This window comes from Otolemur garnettii, unplaced genomic scaffold, assembly GCF_000181295.1.
Source record: "Otolemur garnettii isolate 467f Iridium unplaced genomic scaffold, OtoGar3 scaffold00074, whole genome shotgun sequence".
In the NCBI taxonomy this organism is placed as follows: Eukaryota; Metazoa; Chordata; class Mammalia; order Primates; family Galagidae; genus Otolemur; species Otolemur garnettii.
The window spans coordinates 6,489,152-6,513,727 of record NW_003852469.1 but is presented as its reverse complement, the minus strand read 5'-3'; the positions used below and the strand labels follow the sequence as shown (position 1 = coordinate 6,513,727).

The window sequence follows — 24,576 nt, the reverse complement described above, 5'->3', positions numbered from 1 at the left end:
CTAGCCATCGTCTCCTATCTAAAAGATGACCAGGGTTAATGTTCTGGTGTTGTTAATTATATTTGGAAACTTTGCAGGAAGACAAACACCTGAAGCAAATGTTAGTAGTGGTTAATTCTGGGTGGTGAGAATATGATTGCTGGTTTCTTCTTTGTGCTTTCCATATTCTTCTCAAATAAACCAAAAAACTCCTTGTTCCTTTATTTTCCCCTTGACTACAAAAATAGCACTTGATCAGTGTTAAAAACTTGAAAGACAAGGAAAAACACAAAGGATAAAACATAAACACACACACACACCCCCCAAAGTCAAAAATAAGCACCCCGAGTCACAGTGGCTCATCTTGTACATTTTCTGCCCCAGCCCCAGAATCAGTGGAGGAACTCAGCATTCAATATTTACATAGCTTTTACAAGTAAACAAAATAAATATCATAAATTTATTTAGCTTTTAGAGACAGGGTCTCACTCTGTCACCTGGGCTGGAGAGCAGTGGTGTGACCATAGCTCATAGCTCATTGCAACCTCCAACTTCTGGGCTCAGGTGATCCTCCTGCCTCAGCCTCCTGAGTAGTCAGGACTATACACATACATTTATATGTCTGGCTAATTTTTGTATTTTTAATTTTTTTTAGAGATAGGATCTCACTATGTCTTGAACTCTGGGTCTAGACAGGAGTCTTGAACTCTTGGCCTCCAGTGATCCTCCTATATCAGCCTCTCAAAGTGCTGGGATTATAGGTGTGAGCAGCCATACCTGCTCCCACAAAAGTTTATATATCATCATTTCTCATCATTCTGATTTTTAAGAGCTACAGAAATACAACTAGTAGCATAGATGTATAATGAAAGCATACCACTAGTTTTATTTCTGCAACACGAATCATTTACTGTTGGTCATTTCAATTGCTTCTATTTTCTGTTTTTCTTCTATTATAAATAAAAAACCTAACCACTAAATCAAATAGCTAAATTTTTTTTTTTTTTTTTTAAAGAGACAGAGTCTCCTTTTGTCACCCTCGGTAGAGTGTTGTGCTCACAGCAACCTCCAGCTCTTCAGCTCAGGTGATTCTCTTGCCTCAGCCTCCCGAGTAGCTGGGACTACAGGCACCCGCCACAACCCCTGGCTATTTTTTTGTTGCAGTTTGGCTGGGGCCAGGTTCACACCCACCACCCTCGGTATATGGGGCCAGCACCCGACTCACTGAGCCACAGGCGCTGCCCGAATAGCTAAATCTTTATGTACACCAAGGATTTGTCACACAGGACCAATTCTCAGAATTGCAACTGCTGGGTCAAGGATATATACATGTTCAAGGCTTTGATATATTTTACCAAACTGCCCTAGAGACAGATTGAAATAGTTAACATTTTTTAAAAGATTGAAACAATTTATACTTTTAACTTTGCTCCCCTCTGTGGCTTGTATGTCAGGATTTTTTCCTGGCTTGGTGTTTGCCTTTCACTTTTGTATGTTTGTGTACAGGCACTTTTGATTAGTATGAAGGCAAATACACAAAACCCATCTTTTCTTTTGTGATTTCTTCTTCTGACATTATACTGAGAAACATTTGCTCTTTTTTTTTTAATCATTTTATTTATTAATTAATTAATTTTTTTTTTTATTTTTGGCCGGGGCTGGGTTTGAACCCTCCACCTCCGGCATATGGAGCCGGCGCCCTACCTCTTTAAGCCACAGGCGCCGTCCCGAAACATTTGCTCTCTTCACACTGACAATTTACAAACTATTCACCTCTATTTACTTTATTACTTTACTGACTTTCTTTCATTAATCTAAGTTCTACTTTTGTCAAAGTTATACATACATATGGTTTAATAAGACAATGGTATTTCTTAAGTACAAGATTAGTTCTAGGCTCCATTAATCTCATTTGCCAGAGACAACCACTTTCAACTTAGCTGGGGTTTTTTTTGGTATTTCCCTTTGTACATCTAAAGAAAATGTTTATAATGCCACCTACAGATTTGTTAGGCTTTTAGGCTCTAACTATTGACTTTTTATTTTGGAAGATGAGGATTTAACTACACAAGTAAAACACTTTCAGGAGCCTGTCCTTTCTCCACAAGGACATACTTCCGACTCCACTTCTCAATATAGTTATAACTTGCTTAGGTCAATATTAAGTAAACAATTACGAGGACATTGTGATTTGTTTTCCATCTTGCAAGCGGTAGCCAGCAATTTGTTCAGCTTTAGTCACTACTTACGTACTGAAACACACCTCCTAAGAGTTACCAAGGCAGACCTCAGCTAAGCCACTTTCAAATTCCTGACTAGCAGAAACTGGTTATTGTTCTTTCAAGCCATTAAGGTGTGAGGTAACTTGTTATGCAGCAATACATAGTTAATAACACTGTTAATTTTTTACTTTCCCTAAAAGTGATAATTGTTTTACTTTCATTTAACTGTCTATGTACTTAGCCCTAATTCATTTAGTCTAACCCTACTATTGATAAATTCATTCATATCAGGTATACTTTCATTTGCATCTTCTTACAGTAGTCTGCATTAGAGCTGTAGGCCCCCTGTCTGCCACCCAGAGTGTGCTGCTATTATCCTCAGCTCTCCCTTCACCACAAATGCTGGGGTTCCTTTGACTTCTCTCCTATGATTAGCTCCTGATCTCCTTTTTTATTGGTTTACTCCTTATTTTGGGTAGAAACAAAGCATGTGGGAAATCATTTTTGAGACCTTGCATGTCCTAAAAACTTTGTATTCTACCCGCAGGCTAGTTTGGCTGGGTACAGAATCACATGCTGAACATAATTGCTTTCAGAATTTCAAAGGCATTACTTCCCTGTCTTCTACTTTACTGCTGTTGCGGTGAAGTTGGAAGCCATTCTGATTCCTATCCTTTGTATGTGACATGTTTTTTGTTTTATTTATGCAATCTTATGTTTGTCCCAGTGTTGTAAAATTTCATAATGATGTGCATGCTTTATGGGTCTATTTTGTTCAACTTGTCAATTTATAATCTTTTAGTTTAGGGATTAAAAAAAAAAACTTCATTGTTACTGATTTCTTCTCCTCCATTCTCTGTGCCTTATTTCTGAAATTGGTATAATTTTGATGCTGTCTCTCTAATTTCTGTTTCCTCAATGTTATCTTCTAACACTTCTTAAAGAGTTTTTTTCATTTCTGCTATCAGATTTTTTTAATGTCCAAGAGCGCTTCTTGATTTTCAGGCTGTCTTTATTTTTCAAGTATTCAGTTTTTACTTCACAGATGTCTTCTCTCCCTAAGGATATTAACAATACCTTAAAAAAAAAGTCTCTTCTTCCTTTAGCATCAGTTTCTCTCCAAGTTGTTTTTGCTTGTTTAGTCTTTATTTTTCACACTAAATGCTTTCCTTGGGTGAGTGGTAATTCTTGGCTACCTGCTCGCTCATGTGACAGGGAGACAAAAAAAGATTTAAAAGATTGAAACAGTTTACACTTTACCCCCAACCCCCTTGGCTTGTATATCAGGATTTTTTTCTAGGCTTGGTGTTTGCCTTTCACTTTTGTATGTTTGTGTATAGACACTTTTATTTTGTTTTGTTTTTTAAGAGACAAGAGTTTCACTTTGTTGCCCTCAGTAGGGTGCTGTGGTGTCACAGCTCACAGCAAACTCCAGCTCTTGGGCTTAGACAATTCTCTTGCCTCAGCCTCCCGAGTAGCTGGGACTACAGGTGCCTGCCACAACGCCCAGCTATTTTTTGTTGTAGTTGTCACTGTTGTTTAGCAGGCCCTGCGCCAGGTTCAAACCTACCAGCCCCAGTGTACATGGCCAGCGCCCCACCTACTGAGTGATGTGCACTGAGCCTACAGTGACTAATTTTAAACGTTCTTTAAAGTAATAATGACAACCAGTTTGTCATTAATATCCTTGTAGGTGGGCATATCACAAGTTTTCTTATTTTCATTATGTCTTTCACATTAAATGTACCCGAATTGAAATGTTTTATCAGTGTGTTCATAATTTGCTCCTTCTCTTTGTTAACTGGATTATCAATCTTTTCTTGTTTTTATTTTTATTTTTGTTGTTGCAGTTCAGCTGGGGCTGGGTTTGAACTCACCACCCTCAGTATATGGGGCTGACACCCTACTCACTGAGCCACAGGCACCACCCTTTTTCTCCTATTTAAATCTGTTCTTCTCTTGCTGGATTACTAGCTTTTGATACAATCTGAAATGCCTAGTTACACCTTACTTGAATGATTTCTACTGCTTTAATTGATCACCTTTATCGCTTTTGTGTTCCATTATTTATCCAATTTCCCCCTTAATGTTTAAATAAATGCAAAGATGACCAAAAAGGTACTTTTCATATACTGGGGTAGCAAAAAAATATACACACATTTTAAGAGATGTTATCTACGTATTACTTTTTGAAGATAAACTGAATTACAGTAGCAAAGTCTCAAAAGACGGCATTGATCAAATGAATGCTAGTTTCGCCATGGGACAGGCAGGACAGTCAAAGAAAATGGCAGAAGCACCGTTGTCGGTTGAAGAGCACAAGATCACTGGGAAGTGGTACTTGAAATTGGAGAATGTTGTGGAAGTACAATGTGGGCCTGAGTATGCAACAGAACCTCCAACATGCCTGACAACTGCATGCATTTGTGATAAGTCTGAGACACACGGTGCTGTGTGTGATGTGCACAGGGGAAGATCCAGGAGGCCTCGCATACCAACACGTCCTGCTTCTTCTGCTGTGATGTTGGGACAGTTTACATGCTTGCCACAGAAGTCTACCATGGAAGTAGAAGTTAGTAGAACAGGCATACCGTGTTTCCCTGAAAATAAGACCTACCCAAAAAATAAGCCCTAACAGAATGTCTATACATTTGTTAAATATAAGCCCTACCCCAATAATAAGACCTAGTGATGGGGCAGTGCCTGTGGCTCAAAGGAGTAAGGCGCCAGTCCCATATGCTGGAAGTGGTGGGTTCAAACCCAGCCCCGGTCAAAAAAAAAATAAGACTTAGTGATGGGTGTGGCTATGCAGATATGCTGCATAGCCACATCATGCATTTTGGTGCAGAGAGGAGACATCCCCTGAAAATAAGCCCTAGTGTGTCTTCTTGAGAAAAAAATAAATATAAGACAGTGTCTTATTTTTGGCGAAACACGGTAGGATGCATTCTTGAAACAGCAAAATAGAAAGTTTTCATCCCAAGATTATTACATGCAGCAAGATGAGCGTTTACCTTGATGAGAATGTGTCAGGACATTGGCTAGGATGAAGAGGTGCAGCTGGGGTTCCTGCACGTTCTCCTGACTTAAGACCCCGTGACTTCTACCTGGAGGGGGACCTTAAAGGATGTGGTGTACCACAGAAAGTTGGCTAACTGGTGGTACTTCGGGAAGAAATTAAAATGGCATGTTCAGCAATGCAAATGAACAGTTGGGTCAACGTTGATCAAGCAGTAGTTGGCTAAAACCAGAAGTGTCTGGACACAGACGGCGACCACTTTGAGCACCTCTTGTGCCTGCAGACGTTAACGTGACTTGTATTCATCTTTTGCTATTGGTATATACTAAAACAATTTTAATACAGTTTTTTCTTTGCTTAAAATGTGTATATGTATTTTTGGCACTCTTTGTGTTTCCAACTCAGGAGTCTGTAATTTCTTACTTGTTTTGCTAAAAATTTTCCAAACATGTCTTCACAAATTGCAGCTAAGACAAATGGTATATTCCCTCAATCTAGGTTAATCCAAAGATGCAAAGTCTCCATCTTTTTTAATGGCTGAATAGTATTCCACAGTATACATATACCACAGCTTGTTAATCCATTCCTAGGTTGGTGGGCATTTAGGTTGTTTGCACATTTAGTGATTGTAAATTGAGCTGCAGTATCTTTGTACCCGCAACGAATCCCAAACAATAAAAAGAAATACATAAACCTCAACTCTTAATCAGAACTATCAGGAAATAAGAATCATATCCTCAAAGGGCTGCTTATTATATTTGGGGTTGCTCCTTAATAAAGGCATTGACTCAACAGAGTATTTTAAATAGCACTATCTATCCACAAGAACTCATCCTATAAGTGTCTCTCTCAAAAATAAAAACTACTATAAAATAAACAAAAACACAACAAAACAAAAACTCCCAGTATATTCCCAGTCTCTACCTCCTAGTCTCTACTCCCGAGACTCTACCTCCTAGTCTCGACCTCCCCAAAGACCTATGCCACCCCAAAGCTGCCTGATAAGAGGGGCAGTATGAAGAAGAAAGAGCAGGAAGGGAGGACAAAGGTTCTCTTAACTAACTGCAGTGTAAATACTTTGTTTCCAGTTTACAAAAACAGGCCACAACATGGCTACAGCTCCTTCCAGGGCTTTGAACAAGGTCCATGCAAGTCGGGGCACTGAGGCTATGCTTTATTAGTTTCATGCAATAAATCCATTGTTCTGTCCCCTAGTACAGAACTCTTTGGAGGTGGGGGACTCCGCTCTTCTGCGAGGGTGGGGCAGGGACAGTCGTCCAGGTAAAACGACACTGGGGCTCTAAACTTACTCATAAGGAGCTTTCAACCAATCCTGACCCAAGCCCCCAGCTGCCCCTGACTTCTAGGGGTGCTCTGTACCACCAACTTTGAGAATTCTGGGACATACATGTAGGATGGCTCTTGGTTTTCCCAAATGCCAGTTTAGGATTTGGCTTTCTTAGAACTACTAGGTCCGTTACCTCATGTAACTGCACTCTCCGATTCCCAGATTTGGTTGTTGATATCTCTTCTATGAATTGATGCCTCACAAAAATTGTTTGGCTGTGTTTTTCTTGTGGGCTTGGTGAGCGAGGTAAATGAGATGTCTATATTCAATCTGTCATCTTTACTCAGAATCTGGCTTAATTTTAAATAATGGCTTTACGGAGAGAGAATTCACACACCACAACATTCACCCTTATTTTAAAGTGTACAAATTCAGGGGTTTTAGTATATCCCTACACACGAGCAAAAATCACCGCTATCTCATTTCAGAACTTTTTCAACACATGAAAAAATAACCCCAGACTATTAGCAAGTAACTCCTTTCCTTCCAGCCTCTGGCAACCACGATTCTACCTTTTCTCTATGGATTTGCCTTTTCTGGACATTTCACATGAATGGAATTATATAATATGTGGCTTTTTATGTTGGCCTTTTTCATTTATCAAAACATTTTCCAAAGTCAACCACATTGTAGGATGTATCACTAATTCATTCTTTTAAAAAAAAATCACTACATCCTTCCTGAACGGATGGGTACACCACATTTTCTTTATCCACTCACCAGCTAACAGATACTTGGGTTGTTTCCCCTTTTTGGCTATTAATAATTTGGCTATTAATAATAATTGGCAAATTAATAATTTGAACCCACCACTTGCCTAACATCTATAGGCAAGATTTTATACGAACGTGTTTTTGTTTCTCCTGGACATATATTTAGGAGCAGAATTGCTGGGTCATATAGTCACTCTATAATTAATCTCTTGAGGATCTGCCAGACCAGACTTCACATTCCCACCAATGGTGTAGGAGGGATCCAATTCCTTCACATCCTCACCAGTAGTTTTTAATGTCCGTTTTTTGGTTTTAGCCATCCTAGTGGGTAGGAGGTAGCATGTCATTGTGGCTTTCATTTGCATCTCTCTCTAATGGCTAAGGGCCCTGAGCATCTTTTCAAATGTTTATTCGTCATTTGTCTGCCTTCAAATCCCTGGCTCCCTCTAAAATCCGGTTGGCTTTTTTATTGTTGAGTTGTTAAGAGTTCTTTGTATATCCTGGGTACAAGCCCCTAATCAGAATAAATATTTTCTCTCATTCGTCACTGTTGGCTTTTCAATTTCTTTCTTTCTTTTTTTTTTTTTGAGACAGAACCTCAAGCTGTTCCCCCTAGGTAAAGTGCTATGGCATCACAGCTCACAGCAACCTCCAGCTCTGGGCTCAAGGGATTCTCCTGCCTCAGCCTCCCAAGTAGCTGGGACTTCAGGTGCCCGCCACGATGCCCAGCTATTTTTTGGTTGTAGCTATCACAGTTGTTTGGAGGGCCGGGCTGGATTTGAACCCGCCAGCTCAGGTGTATATGGCTGGCACCTTAGTCACTTGAGCCACAGGCGCCAAGCCAGCTTCTCAATTTCTAAATGGTGTTCTCTGAAGTGCAAAGGTTTACATTCTGATAAAGTCCGATTTACCTACTTTTTTTGTTGTTGCTCGTGCTTTTGGTGTTCTATCTAAGACTCTTTGGCCAAATCCAAGTTCATGAAGATTTATCCTTATCTTTTTTTCTATGAGTTTCACAGTTTTAGCTCTTACATGTAGGCCTTTGATCTATTTTGAGTTAATTTTTGTACATGCTGTACATGGGGTCCAAAATCATTTCTTTGCAAGTGGCTATCCAGTTGTCTCAGCACTGTTTGTTGAAAAGACTATTCATTTTCCATTGAATTGTGTGCCAGCAGCCTTGTTAAAAATTAACTGACTATAAATCAGGGTTTATTTCTGGACTCTTAGTTCTATTCCATTAACCTGCAGGCCAATCTTTTGGATAGCACCAAACTATCTCAATTATTGCAGCTTTGCAATAAGTTTAAAGATTGGGAAGTGTGAGTCCTCCAACTTTATTATGATTATTTGGGCTAGTCAGTGGCTCTTGCATTTCCATTTAAACTTTACTAGTTTGTTTTTTATATTTAAATCTTTTTTTTTTTTTTTGAGGCAGAGCCTCAAGCTGTCCCCCTAGGTAGAGTGCCGTGCTCTCACAGCTCATAGCAACCTCCAACTCCTGGGCTCAAGTGAGTCTCCTACCTCAACCTCCCAAATAGCTGGGACCACAGGCACCCGCCACAACACCTGGCTATTTTTTTGGTTGTGGCCATCATTGTTGTTTGGTGGGCCCGGGCTGGATTCGAACCTGCCAGCTCAGGTATATGTGGCTGGTGCCTTAGCCGCTTGAGCCACAGGCACCAAGTCTGTATTTAAATCTTTATTGCTTTTAGAGTTTGAGTATATGGCTAGCCAGTTGTTTTAACCTGATTTAAAAAATACTCCATCTTTGAAAAATTATTTTGTCCGTGTTAAATACTTCTACCATTCCATATCATAGACTGATGTCTTTTGTAAGTAACATACGTTTAGTAACTTAGGTTTATAACACCCCTTAATATTTAGTAAGGAAAATCCCTTCTTATTAAATTTCTTTTTTAGGTGATTTCTTCTTTATTTTCATGTCTTCCTATCATTCAAGATAAATTAATGAAAATGACCTGCTGTGTACCCTTCTCCCCACCCTTCCATAAGGATATTACTGGAGTTGCATTATATTTAGAGATCAAGTTTTTGAAGAACCCACATCTTAGGTTTGTTCATTCGGAGTCCTGATATTTCTTTTCATTCATTCACGTCTTGTTATGTCCCTCAGTCTTTAAAGTTTTTCATGTAGGACTTCTACATTTATTTTATAAATGCTAAGAGCCGACAGGAACACTTCCATGTGACATTTTTAGCCCTACGTGTGTCATAGGTATGGGCCTTCCACAGAATTTTTAGCCCTAGATGTATTAGGTGCATTCCAGGGAACTTTATATTTTTGGTTATCCTGTAAATGGGATTCTCTTTTTCATTTTATCTTCCTGGTACATTTTCCCTGAAACCAGCCACCACGCCTACATATTTAACCTATATAGCTCAAGAAATTCAAGTAGGAAAAAGAACTAATTAGGTTTTCTAGATGGTCTTATCATTTGAAAATGATGAAATTCCCTTTCCCAATATTTATAGCACTTTCTTATCTTGTGTTATTGTATTAGTTAGAGAGTGTAGGAAAAAATGTGACCTTGGTAAGAATGCTTTGATCTTTCATTCTTAAACATGATGGGAGCTGCTGATTTCAGCCAACAAGGTTCCTAATAGTAAGAAAATATCTTTCTGCTCCTAGTTTGCTAAACTATACAAGGATTAGGTTTTTGAATTCTATGAATACCTTCTGCGAATGCATTTAGATGACTGGTTTATTCTCCTATGGCCGATTACTGTGATGAACTGTGCAAATACATCTCCTGCTACTGAGCCGTCTTTGCATGACTGAGGTAAAGGGTAAGGCTGATGAACTTTGCTGTATATATGCCTTGCTCTCTGACTGTTACACTTCTTTGCAACTCCTGCCAGCACTGGACTAGGCCCAGTGCTATTTCCAACCTTCAGTAAGGTTGAATAGTCGGTAAATATTGGTAGGGCCACCTCTGTTCCAAGCACCATGCTAGGTTCTAGAGATATCAGGATGAATAAGACAGACTCATTCTATGATCTCACAGAGCTTAGAGTCTAGTTTTATGCACCTAGTAAGCACTGAATGAGCAAAATAAGGGCATTGCCCTAGGGGCTCTAAAAAATACTGCACTCTGATTGAAGGTTCCTGAAGAAAGCTACTCTTAGATAAGGCTATTTAAAGAACAGAGAAAGGTAATACCATTGTCTTTGGGCTCCCAAGTCCTTAACTGACCCAAGCAGATCCTAAAAAGGGTATCACCAGTCAGCTGGGGGCCAGGGACAGTGTATCCAGTGGAGACCAAGAAACAGGAGAGGGCCTCTGGCCTCAGAAGTAAAGCCTGGTGAAGTTATCAGAGGATGGGACAGGAGGGAAGGAGAGGGGGCTCCTGGGTTTATTCCGAGGCTACCAGATGGCAGATATAATCCCGTTCTGCCAGAGAAACAGGCAGAAAGTGGGGGCAGGTGCCTTGATGGAGAGATGCTATTGTCTCCACTACTGACTCGGGGCATTCTTGCAGGAAGTGGTGCGTGGTGGCCAACTGCCCTGCAGAGGCTCCCTGGGCTCCTGGCTTCACGCAGGACCTCCTCAGGAGAAACGGCTGCCTTAGAGGGTGCGGGGCAAGAGTGTCAGCATCGCAGCCTCTCTGAGAGCAGCCCCAGCTGGCATTCCCCCAGGGCAGGGGCCCGCTAGGCTTTAGGACCATCCTTCCTCCTCCTCCTGCTGGCCTCAGCCTCTCCTCTTGGCACGGGGGGCTCAGTAGAGGTTCAGGGAGGAGACAGGGTCTGTTCCCCAGAGGAGATCTACGTGCTGGAAGAAATGAAGAGGGCTCTGCGCAGACTCCCTGAGGAGTAGGAGTCCTAACTCGGTTCTGCTTGCCAATCCATAAATACGAGCACCAGAGGGCAGAAGAAGGGATATTTTGGTCTCGGCAACAAAATGGAGAAAACATTTCCCTCAACCCTCTCCTTCTCCAACCCCCAACATGCCCCACCTCGAAGAAGAAAAAAAGTTCTGTGTGTACAGAGGGAAAGGGGGAAAAGATTCTATTTTCTTTCACAATAAAGAAAAGTCAACAGGATGTTCTCCAAAGCTACAAATATACTTTTTCAAACAGTAAATATCTCTATTAGCAGCATGATGCCAGTTGGCTAATTCTGTCTGTCTCAGTAAAACCTTTCCAAAAAAACTCCTGCTCTTGTGTAATGTCTGTTTACAAAAACAGCTCTTTTGCATTTTCAATTTGCTGGGTTTCTCAATCTTTTGTTTCCTCACCCCCTCTGCTGCAGAGGCAGGGATAAGAGGCAGGCCCAGATGGCGGTTGGGTGGGGATCCCCTGGTCACCCCACTCAGTCCCTGCCTTCTCTGGAGCGTCCTCCACTGCCATGACAAAGAAGAGTAGAAAGACACGACCCATGCCTCCCTGGTCTCTGGCCTCCCCGAATCTGTTTCTACTGGGTGTGAGTGAGCTTCAGCCTGGCCTGGCCCGGGGGCGGAACTAGCCCTGAAATGATTCAGTCCACCCCACCCCGTATCATTCTGATATTGTGAGCTGGGCAAGAGAGCCACGGTTCTGGGGGGAGGGAGGTGAGCATGAGGGAGGCCTGGGCAGAGTAGGCGGCACTTGGTAGTGGCTGAAGTCCTGGCTCCCCAGGGAGTGGTCTGGGCCTGAGTCACTGTCTCGGCAAGAGCAGGAAGGTGGGCGACAGGCAGCAGCTTCTGCAGGCTGGAAGGACAAGCCCTCCTCCCCCATCCTTCTGTTACTCTATCCTTGGGTTGCAGCCTGCTCTGGTCTGAGGCTACGGCCACCTCAACAATCGGAGAGAAAAAAGAGAGGGCTGGGGCCGGGCAGGGCTTATGGAGAGTCATCTGGCTCCGGAGGAACAGCTGCGTGCTGGATGTTTCCCTCCCCGTCTGAAAGGCCAGCTGGCCACAGCGCCAAAGGGCCAAGGAAAGTTCAGCCTGAGCAAGGATGTGTGGGACCCCATCCGAGTGAGACACAGACTGAGCTGGAACTCATCCACTTCTAGTGCCTACAGCTGCTGCCCTCGACCCCACCTTGGTCCTTCCCTAAACCGTCAGGATCCAAAACCAGAGCACACAGGACACAACCCTGCCTCACCATCAGGCCAAGGAGGTACGTGTGTGTTTAAAAATAAAAGGCATGGCTCCGACTTGCTGGATTTGTTACTTGGCCATGAAGCTCAGCTACGATCCCTCCTACCCCGTTGCTCCCAGGCTGACCTCTGGAAAAGCAGACAGAATGAATCACACAGTGTCAGGTCACGTGAGTGCTGGGCGGGCACCTAATTAAAGCAACCCTTACTGAGCATCTACTATTGACCGATTCCCTGTAGGTGCTGCCCACACAACTGCTTATGCAAAGTGGCCCCACAGCAGAGTGCGTGCACTGGAGAAGGGGGGATGTGGAACCAGACTGTTTGGGGTTCAAATCCTGGCCCTGCCAATTACCAGCTGTGAGATTCTGACCTCAGCTGCCTGTGCCTTTGTCTCCTTTTCCATAAATTAGGGCAACAATCTACTCTTCTTATAAGGTCTGAGGGCTAATGAGTTTCAGGTTTAAAACAGTCCCAATCTCCGGCAGGCTGCCTGTGGGATGTGCAGAGGAGGGGGGATGATGGTATTTTGATGATGACAATCAAACTGAAGCCCAGAAGGGGTGATTTGCAGTTACCCCTCCAAATGGTTAGGGAGCTTGAGATTTGTTTTTCTGTTTTGAGGACAAGCAGCTGTCCCATATCATAATGTCCCACAACCAGGCCCAAGTTATATGTCTGCCTAAAGTTGAGTGGTGACTTTCTCCTAAACAGTGAGAGGATTTGTGACAGAAGCTTGAGCACCTAAAGGTCAAGAAAAGAGAGGAGGACAGGCAATCCAAGCCAGCAGTTTTGATGTTTTTTTGAAGCTCTTTAAGAAACTTGTATATTTGGCAGACAAGTTATCACTTATTCTCATTCTAATCCGTAAGACAAGAAGGGGTAGAAATGGCGTTCCCCATTTTGTAAGAGGGAAACATCAGGCATTGTGATGGGAGAGGTTTGTCCTGCTTACACCACAAGCCAGAGAGAAATGTCCAATGGCCTCCTCCGGTGGGCTCGCAGTGGCCTAGACACGGACAGACTCTGAGATGCATCAGACCGGCTGTGTGATCTCCAATGTCCCTTTTGCTTCTATCTTACTAACCAGGAATTTTAAAGAGCCCTCACGCTACCTTTTCCTCTTCCCTGCTGAAAGTTTGACTCCTGCAAAGCTGAGAGTAGAAGGCTGAGAATGGAACCTGATTTCTAGGTCCCCTCCCCATGTCATCCTTACCTACTGGCCGCCAAAGGGGACAAGTACTTTTTGGCTATGGATAGTGAGGTCTGCCCTAGCGATAATTAAAAAATAAAAACTATATGGCTCAGTGCCCATAGCTCAGTGGTTAGGATGCCGGCTACATACACCAGGGCTGGGTTTGAACCCGGCCCAGGCCAGCTAAACAACAATGACAACAACAACAAAATAGCTGGGTATTGTGGCGGCCAGCGGTAGTCCCAGCTACTGCGAGGCTGAGGCAAAAGAATTGCTTAAGCCCAAGAGGTTGCTGTGAGCTGTAATGCCACCGCACTCTACCAAGTGTGACATAGTGAGACCTTGTCTCAAAAAATAAAATAAAATAAAAACTATAGTGAAATATTGTATCTACTATTATATCATACCCAAGATGATAGAGAATATAATATAAATACTCATGTACCCACTACCTAGCTTTGTCAAATTCCAACAGTAAGCCATGTTCTCTTAAAGATTTATTTTTTAGGGGTAGAGCCTATGGCTCAGTGAGTAGGGTCCTGACCCCATATACTGAGGGTGGCAGGTTTGGCCCCAGCCCTGGCTAAACTGCAACAAAAAATAGCTGGGTGTTGTGGTGGGCACCTGTAATCCCAGCTACTTGGGAGGCTGAGGCAAGAGAATTGTCTAAGCCCAAGAGCTGGAGGTTGCTGTGAGCTGTGATGCCACCGGACTCTACCGAGGGTGACAAAAGGAGACTCTGCCTCTAAAAAAAAATTATTAAAGAAAATAAATTTTAAAAAATTAAAAATTTTTCTCTCTTTGTTCTTAGACTATGGCCACCTCAACAATCAGAGAAAAAAAATAGAGGGCTAGGGGCAGGCAGGGCTTCTGGAGAGTCATCTGGGTCTTGCTATGTTGCCCAGACTGATCTCAAACTCCTACCCTCAAGCAAAACTCCCACCATAGCCTCTCAAAGTGCTGGGAATATAGGCCAGATCTACTCTTTAAGCAACACAACAGTATAGATCCCGCTAAGGCTCCCTGAGTATGACACTGTGATTCCATTCCTTCTCTCCTTCCGTGTTACCCTCAGGTAACCAACTACTATACTAAATTCAGTACCCTGAAATTATGATAGTATTTATTCTCATATTTGTATTACGTCAATTTAAGTCCACAAGCAAATTGGAGTGCTATTTTACAGGTCTAAACTTGGCATAAATGATACAACGTCAAATGTATCATTCTGAAGCCAGCTGTTTACGTTCAGCATTATGCCGTATTTTTGAGATTTGTTCACATCAGTACACATAGCTCTATTTCGCTCCTTTTAACTACTACGTAATATTTCATTATGTAAAGACATCACAATGTATTTCCCCCTTCTCCAGCTGCCAGGCATCTACGCGATGGTGCAGCAAAGATTCCTAGTGTGTCCCCTGCCACGCAGGCACAGGAGTTTCCCTACTGTAGAGGTGGCTGCAGCTCAGCTCCAATTGCAAAATCTCTGGTTTACACCCCCCACACACTGTACTCGAGTTTCCATTGCTTCTCACCCTCACAAACTTGGCATTACCAGACTTGAACATTTTTGCCAGTCTGATGGCTATGAAATGGCATCTCATTGTCAGTTTAATCTGCTCTTCCTGATCACTAATAAGACCAAATCTTTGTATAAGCTTTTGTCCACTTGGGTGTTCTTTTTGGGAAAGTAACAATAGTTTTCAAATCTATAGTGTAAGTTCTTTTATTTATTTATTTATTTATTTTGAGATAGAGTCTCAAACTGTCCCCCTGGGTAGAGTGCCATGGCGTCACAGCTCACAGCAACCTCCAACTCCTGGGCTTAAGCAATTCTCTTGCCTTGGTCTCCCAAGTAGCTGGGACTGCAGGTGCTCGCCACAATGCCAGCTATTTTTTGGTTGTAGTTGTTGTTGTTTGGCAGGCCCAGGGCTGGATTTGAACTTGCCAGCTCTGGTGTATGTGGCTGGCACCTTAGCCGCTTGAGCCACAGTCACCGAGCCGGGAATAAGTTCTTATAAAGGACTCAGCCGGTGCTCTTTGCAGCTGCCCCTTCTCCTTGTGTGCTTTTTTTTGAGACACAGTTTCACTTTGTCACCTTGGTAGAGTGCCCTAGCATCACAGCTCACAGCAACCTCAAACTCTTGGGCTCAAGTGATTCTCCTGCCTCAGCCTCCAGAGTAGCTGGGATTACAGGCGCCCATCACAACACCCAGCTAGTTTTTTTTCCTTTTTTTTTTTTTTTTTTCAGAGACAGGGTATCATTCTGGCTCAGGATGGTCTCTTACTCCTGAGCTCAGGCAGTCCACCTGCCTTGGACTCCCAGAGTACTAGGATTACAGGAGTAAGCCACTGCACCACCGTGCCCGGCCCCTTCTGTGCTTCTTCTTATAATCCAGCAAAACAACCAAATAAATAAACAGTCCTATCTTTGTTGGCTGGAGTGAATATTTATAATGACAGTCCTAGAGAGGTGTTTTTCAAACTGGGGTCCGTGCATAACACCTATTACTCACAGATCTTTTAGACTGCTTCCCATTACAATGCACTCTGATACCTCTGAAATTAAGGTATCAGAGTGCATTGCACACATTGTGTGTGAAACGTTTATTTCAAGTATAAAAGAGAGCATGTGTGCGTAAGTTGTGATGTCAAAGGTATTTCTAACTGCAGGCTGTGGTCAAAAAATTTTGGAAGCTCCGACCCAAGTTAGCCTCCCTGGCTCTGTTCTTTCTCTTTCCTGAGCTATCCTGCAGGTCACTGCCAAAATAATCTGACTAAATCATTGCTTTTTGCCATGCCACTTCCCTGCTCAAAAGCCTTCAATTTTCAAAAGCCTAGGCTTAATTTCAAGTCCTCAGCATGGCTAAAAACACTACACAGTATAGCCCCAGGCTGGAGTGCCAACACTCATCAGTGAAGCCTCTGCCCAAACCGCTGTTTCCTACACCAGACTGGCCTCCTGATGGTCAGCAGCGAATGCTCTTGACGCATTGTCTCCACACACCTTCCTCGCGCCGTGATTCTAACCTGCACGCCTCCCTCACTTCCCCTGAAATAGCACGCATTTGCTCCGTCAAGGTTCAGTTAAATCACATCTCCTACTTGAGGTCTTTCTGATGATGCCATGCTGACATTTGTGCCCAGCTGTCCTTCCTTTGAATCCCTAGCACCTCCCATACGCTGGCTGAAGATAGAGATCTACTCTTACAGCCTTCTAAATGGCCTTCAACACGGAGCACAGAGGTCTGCACATTAGAAATGTTTAATAAGCATCAAATCAACAAATATCTGCGAGTGCCACCTATGGGCATTGCACTATGCTGGGCAGTAAAATATTGGGCTTTGGAAAACTATTCTAATGGCTTAACTGTCAACTCTAGAGACAACCTCAACAGACTGCGTAAGAAAACACTCTTGACTAACTTGCTGTGAGACTGAACAAACTTGGCTCTTCCAGCTGCTTCAAGATCTGGAAGGATTTCCTTTTCCTCTCATTACCAACACCTTAAAGGAGACTGAGATGTTTTACTTTTGTGCCCTAAGCAAGGTCACAATATACAGAATCTCACAGGCTCCTTATAGGGGCCCAGTCTTCTAGGCACTGCCATGCTCTCGAGAGAGAGGGTAAAGCTTGGGGAGAGTGTGGCCTGTCCGAGGTCACAGGTGACATGAGTGGGGAGGCTGCCCCAGGCACGGGGCCCAAAACAGAAAGAAGCTGAGATGGTTACAGTACACAGAGGGGTCTGCAGGGCGCTAGGATTTCTTCTCTCTCTTGTGAAAACTGATAGCTTCCTGTGATTCTGTACCAACCTGCTAGTGTCAACACGTCCTATCAAAGGGCAACACCTTCCTTCAGGACCCGGTCAGCTTGGGAGTAGTCTTCTACTTCGTAATATTCTTGGTCAAATGACGGAACCCCCAGGAGATGCAAGTTTTCTCTCCTGTTGTGCCAGGTACTCACTGAGTGAATGCCAAGAGGACCCACACCCTGGACTTCCATAGGCAGATGAGAGGGCGACGTCAGACAGTGGATGGGAAGGTCCTTCAGAAAGCTAGGCGCATGATGCAAATTCAAGAGCAATGGCAAGACAGAGAGAAGAGACTCCACTGAGAAAGTACTGGGAACTCAATAGACAGTTCTATTGGACCCAGAAGTTTACCCAACTCTCCTTATATTCTGTTCATGCATTTAACAATCACCTACTAGATGCCCACCAGGCATGGGGTAGCAGTGTGAACAAAGATTTAGAAGTTGCAGTTCCTGTTTCCATGGAGCTGATTTGGGAGACAGGAGTGTGATTGATCTGGAAGAATGCAGAAGTGACAAAGGAGAAGCGCTATGGATGTGCAGGGTGAACCCATCAGAGCAGTCTGTTGGGGGCAGAGGAAACAGAGATGGGTGGGGAGAAGCAACTAGAGACAGCCTGACCTGAAAGCCACTTCTGTCAGTCTATTTAACAACAGTACTTCTAGAGGCTCTCATTGTAGGGAGTGGATTGTCGGTTTCACACGTTTTTCATATGAAAACTTTTTCTGAGCTGAGACAAGTCAGTAAATGAGAGAACAGTCCTCATTCATACATTTAATAAACACTTCCTGACTGCCAGGAATAGTGCTAGGAAACAGCAATGATCAAGAGACAGTCTCCACACTGTCGATCCACAGAACAGTAACACAATCACCCCTGGACAAGTAATAACCCAAAGATAAGTAAAGCTACCAGTTGAGCTCAGATGCTCATGGTCAGAGGGGCACCCAGTGCAGTGTGGCAGGGAGTGGTTCAGGAGGCTTGGCCTGACTCTTTAAGGATAAGTGGAGAGTGGGGGTTTGAATGAAGGAGGATTTCAAGCACAGCACACAGAACAAAGGAGCAAGGGCAAGAGAAAGCAAGGACGGCTTAGAGAATTGCACGAACAGGAATAGAGAGGGACAGCTAGATGCAGGAGGGCCACACAAGCCAGAGTGGTCCAGAGTCAGCCCTTTATCTGACTGAAGATGATGGCGAGGGTATACAGGGTACGAAGAGAAAGGAAAAAAAATTACCCTAAAGAATACCGATATTTAAGGGGCAGGTAGAGGTAGAAGAGTCCAGAAGAGTCAGAAAACGATCATATCCACAGAGAGTCTCCATTCTTTTCACAGGAGACTTGGGTGGCAAAGTGTCAGCTACAGTTACCCATCCTGTGTTACATATAAAGAAAATAAGACAGAGAGAGGTTGAGTGCTTGGCCAGGCCACACGGGGAACAAATGAACCAGGGCCTGAACGGAGCACTCTAACACCTATGGAGCTGCTCTGCGCTGCCTCTAATCTCCTTCCTTCTCAGTAGAGCCCCTGGGCCCTCAGCATAGGAGTATTTCCTCCAGCACTCCTCATTCCTCATCACTAAGCCTAAGATGATCAAGGTGTGTGGTTCCAGGGGAGGCTACAATTCCTGGAGATGGCTAAGCTAGGTTCAGCTCACTATTCATAATTCTACACAATTTTCTCTCCATACCATGATTATGACACATATATACACACAGGAAGCGGGTAGGGAGAGGGAGGGGGAGAGAGAAGTATTTGGCCTGGGGCCAAGAAGTGATTCTGCTGATTATCAAATGCCTTCTTCCTAGTAGGCCAGACCACTGGGCCACCTCACTGAAAGGCAGATGTGTGGCTGGGTGGCTGAGTGGCTGAGTAGCTGGTGTGGAAAGGCAACAGGTGCCCACTAAACAAACGGGGTAGGCGGGTTGCCTGCAAAGAGGAAGCAGAGAACAAAGGCCTCTCACTCTTCATGCAAAGTCCACAGTGTGCAAAGGGCATCAATGTTGGACATTTCTCACTGTGACATTTTGAAAGCCCAGCCTAGTTGAGAACAATGGTTACTCTCTAGGGACCATGAGCCATGTGCCCCTAGGCCTGATTTAACGATGGCTGGCATAGCCCATGTACTTGGTGAACTTGACCTTGGGCATGAGCCTCCCATGATGGCTCTACGTCACTCTGGTCTCTTCCCGTGCTGAGAATTCCAATATCACATGAATGGAGGAATTCATTCTGGGAGCAGGAAAACCGCTCTGCGAGTGATTCAGAGGACCCAGCCCTGGTCCCCTTGCCAGCCATTGAGCTGGGAACTGAGTGCGATTGTGTGCCCAGGCGCCGGTGCTGTTCCCCTCTCAGGGGGAGAGGGTCAGGGTCCACGCAAGAGATGACGTAGAAGCCAAGGAGAAAAAGAAAGGCATCTCAGCTTTGAGGGACAAAGCCACCCTTTTGGTTGTGACTCTCAATCCAAGGAGGTACCAAGATGTGCCATGTACTGGTAAATTAGTTCTACTAGACAAAAATCTCAGCTCTTGCAAGTCTGTTAGTTGTCAATTTCAATTCTCTCCAATGTTATAGGCTTTAGGAAATAGACTACTAGTTTTTCAGAAAGGAAACTTTCTGCCAGGGAGGTGGAACCGCTTTGCCTCAGATCACCCAGGGAAAAACTGCCTTCAGTGGTTTCTCCCCTAGTCTTCTCCCAATTTGTGAAGAAAAGTTTGATTCAGTAAATGCCAAACTAAGAAACACAAAGCACCAGTACCTTCTGCCTTTTTAATTTGAAAAATTAGGCATGAGAACTCCAAAGATTCAAGATGCAGCAAGCAGGAGGACGTCTCCAAAACAGGACTGGGGGACCCAGGCTGCCACTTAAAGGAAGTAAATCTTCTAGGAAAGGGAATTAAAAAATCGCTACTTTGCCCATCACTGACCAGCTGTAACAAGACAGGGAAGTTAGCTTTTTAAGGCTCTAGTCCGCTATTGGCTTCCTGGAGCACAATGTGGAGGGACAAGGAGCAGCTCCTGCTGGAGCTTATTAGGGAATTGCTTCGGGCTTCCCTCCACGTGCTGGCCCAGAATGGCTGACATCTGCCCATCAATCTTAGTCTACGCAGCAGGTGGGGAAGGGGATAGAAATGGTTTAAATTTTACATTAGAGAGTTACCATTGACACTGACTGACATCAGTTGCTTGTGGCCAGAGCTTAGTCTCCACTGATAGCCAAATGTTGGATGGCCACTGATGTATGTTCTAGTCTCTTCATTCATAACTGGTTATTGTGCACTCTGTATAAACAGACAGGCTAGACTTGTAGGACAGAGTGGCAAACTGTGTTCTCTATGTCAATGGAAGTTGGATTTCAAAAGGGTTGATTTGTCTTGTACCTCTCTAGAGGTCAATTTATTCATACAAGTACATAACAGTTGAATACCCTGAGGTCTGGGCTTGTGGATATGCAGGTCTCTGATTAGGTAAGGTCCTTGGTATTGGCATCCTCTAAGGCAGGCCAGCAACAGTTCTCTCCTATGAATGTAAATAGTGCAGAGCCACAAAGAGCGATCGCCATTTAAGCAAATGGAGTCTTACATAATAAATCAACCATTAAACATTATGAAATGCCTACTACGTGTCAAGTATCACACAGTTCTGCAGCAACTGCAGCTGTGATTCCATTGCTTCTCTAAGATTCTCTAGCTTCTTTGCTCATAGTGTAACAGCACCCACAATGTCTAAGCTTCACCATGTCTATTTAGGGGGAAGGTAGAGGGTAATGGCCCTGGGAATGATTAAAACTAGTGCAATCCCATCCTGTGAGGGTGGGTGAGGGGGTGTAATTCTGGCCCCTTACAAAAAAGGAGCAAGTGGTGGCTTTTGGAGACTGTTAAGTGGTGCAATGGGCTATTATCTAAAAATGAGTGGGTTTTCATCAGTGAACTGGACCCAGACTGCCAGAGTAAGGGCCACAGCTCCGGGGCGGATGGGCGCAGCAGACAGATGCCCACAGAGAAGAAAGAAGACACCGACTCCACCTCAACGGATATTTAAACCGGGAGGGAATAAGGAAGTCCCTCATTTCAAGGAGTTGGGAATAAACGGGTCGGGCAAAACAGGAGTCAGACGCTAAGTCCCAGGGTAGGAGGACCCCCCGGCCCTTCTGCCTGAGAGTCCTGCTGAGGGATGCCGACTCAGGGAAAGCGCTGGAGAAGACGGGTCCCCTGGACGACCCCAAGCACAGGCTGTCGGGCCCTGCTCTGGGGCAGAGGGGTCGTGCGGGAAGAGCGGGCACTGACGCAGTGGCCGAGCCCACCGCGGGACCGGGGATCAGCAGCCCCCGGCTCGCGGGCCTCACTCACCAGCTCATGGTCCCGAACCTGGGCCTGCCGCCGGGGTCCTCAGCTGCAAGTCGGTCCTCTGGGATCACTTCCGGATTCAGTTAGTCTCCAGGAAGTGACGTAGGGCCCTCCCCCGCAGCCCGGAAAAGGCGGTCCGAGGGCGGGGCTCCCGCGCTAACTCTTTCGCTGCCAGGTGTTCTCTGCGGAATCTCTGTTGCTGGCAACCCTCTGGCTCTGGCCTGGAGTGGAGGCTAGAGCTCCTCTGGGGGCTTTTTTTCTGCTTTCAACGCTGACTTGTAACGTTCTCTTTCGTTGACTATACAAGGCCATTAACAGGTTTATTGCCACCATCTTTCTTCATCTAACGTGGTTTCTAATCCAGAGACAGCGCAAGCAATTGCCGATGTTGAGAGAGCCACTGGAGATGCGTTTGGAAGACTTAGATTCTCTGTATGCTGATTCGCATATTTTAAATTTTGTAGCCTGCACGAGCATGACTGTAACTAACAAACCAACCCATTTCCCCCCTTCTTTAAGATGGCGCAGGGCACTTAAGATTAATAGAGTAGGTGCTTTTCAAGTTGGAATGTTCTATGGATTTACTCAACTAAAGGGGACAGAGTAAGGGTGGCTCCCTGCCTTCCAGTCTGTACTGTCGTGTGCCCTACAGAACCCAAACGATGTGAATGTTCCCATTCTTTCTATTCCTTCGGTTAACAAATATTAGCTGCAATCTACACTGAGCCAGGTACTATGCAAACCTCGAGAATATTACCCATAGGACTGTGTAAAAGAAGTATCCATCCTCTCCTTATGCTCTCTCAGAGCTACTTTCCCAGAGGGAAAGACAAATGGGAAATAATAATAATACATGATGAGAACAAGGTGACAGCCTAAAAGGGGCCCCCAAAGCTGCACACAGGGTTTGAGTGAAGGCTTCTGGGAGGAGACCGTGTGTAAGCCATGTCCTGAAGGTGCACTCAGGGGTAGGCAGGTGAATCTAAACTGAGGGGGAGGGAAGGTCCAAGCAGAGGGAACACGTCTTGGCTAAGAAGAGGCCTGAGCTCTAGGCAAGCAGATGATTTTACTCCAGTCCTAAAATCAGAATTCAGGGCTTTCGTCCCTCACAAGTGCCTAGGGTTTTGGGCCAAGTTGGCCTCCCTGTTCTAGAAGAGAGAAGAGTAGACAGTGAGGCCAGTGCTGGTAACTGCTGGACCAAGGACCTTCTCTTTAGGAGTTCTTCAAATGGACCTCAAGTGTTTCAGGACTCACTTGGGAGCAGCTAAGCCATGACCTAGAGTGGAAGATGTGTATTATTAGTTCTAATCACTAACAGTGGAGTAGAGGGCTCACCCCGGAAGAGTAGGGAAGCTCAGCGGGTGGGACACAGGGGATAGTCTCTAGTTTGTGTGTCTGATTCCACTTGTGAAGCTTCTATAGTCTGAATTAATAGGATTTTCCTGTGGGTGAGTGTGTCCCCCAGAATATCACACAGATCAGCTTCATCACTACATTCTTGCTCAGGAAAAAGGACAAAAATGAGCACAAGAGCAGACTTGAAGTACAAAGAAAGAGAAAAGTCACCAAAGGGCAGCCTGGGCAGAGAGTGTGGGTTAAGGAGCGACAGTACCTGCTGCTTTGCAGAGGCTCTGTGGACAGAGGGGCTGCTGTGTGTTTAGGAGCCTCCTGACCCTTTAGCACCTGCAGATGGCTTTCCCTTCCCCAAGTTCTGCCCCCTTCAGTTATTGCCCCACAGTGACAAATATTTTCAAAAGCATTAGCCTAGGCAGCTGCCATATCCTAGGGGAGTCTGTTTCAGGGCTGGAGGTGGGGGTGGTAGCAGACACATCCTGGAGGGCTAGAATGGATGAGTTCTGGACTGAGAGTTTAGAGAGCTCCAGTTCCATCTTTGACATTATGACTAGCCTCAGACAAGTCACATCCCCCTTCTGGCCTTGGTCCTCCTGTCTATAAGATGAGTGCATATATAGCATAACCAAACCTGCCAGCATTTCGAGTTCCTAAGTCATCAGTCTTATTTGCTCTAGAGGTGCTTGAGAAATAGAATGGAGGAGGCAGGAGAACAGAGAGGCAATCCCAGGGAAGTGAGCAGGTTTGAGGAATCGATGATATCTTGGGATGAAGCTAAATGTGAATCTTCTTGGAGGGGAGGATCCAGCCTGAGGTCTAACTAGAGCTGCACTGTTTACAGCTCACCTCACATCTTTCATGTAGTTAGCAAGACCTCTGAGGTTACTGGGAAGAATGATGGCCTCCCAGGAGTCTGTCCGGAGTGTGTCTGCCCTAGGTTGAATGTAGTCTCCCCACCTGTGGCTCATTTGCTCAGCTAGAGTGGCATTGGGTTGAGGATGATAATCAGGCATCCTGCCGTCAGTGTCCTTCCATAAGCCAGCCATGCCATGTGGCATTGATCCCTGGGAAGCTGACATGGGGACACAAAAGCACCTCGCATTGTTGTGCAAAGCTGAGCCTGCAGGGTCAGAAATGATATCTTTCTTATTTATAACTAGAGGACAGAACAACACAGGTTAATCATACCCTTGCAGGGGAATAATGGAGAAAAAGCAAAGTGGGTTTCTAGAAGCTGAGAGACAAGACACCTTGGGTAAAGGCTCCTATTCCCAAGCCTGAGAAATACTGATTCTTCCCCAGAAGTCCGAGTTTGAAAAGTGTTCAGGTGACAGAGGTCCACTTTGGGGACAAAGCTGTTTACCGGAGGGAAAGTTGCAGCAGAAGCTGCTCTGGCATCAGCTCTGACCTCTCCCTGGGGCGTTTTACTCAGAAATTGGAAAGTGGGTGCCCCTCACTGACCCTACCTCTGGGCTTGTCACACCCCAC

At 44.6% G+C, this 24,576-nt stretch overlaps 1 protein-coding gene across 1 annotated transcript in view; it reads right to left on the bottom strand.

Annotated features, from left to right (window-relative positions):
- Nucleotides 1-21,840, bottom strand: part of BIN3 (bridging integrator 3) — a 47,417-nt gene extending 25,577 nt beyond the window's left edge. Inside the window, exon 1 of the mRNA XM_003793971.3 lies at nucleotides 21,739-21,840. Coding sequence (XP_003794019.1) covers nucleotides 21,739-21,746 — 8 coding nt within the window. The 5' untranslated portion in view covers nucleotides 21,747-21,840. The remainder of the gene's footprint in view (nucleotides 1-21,738) is intronic.
- Nucleotides 21,841-24,576: the final 2,736 nt, after the last annotated feature.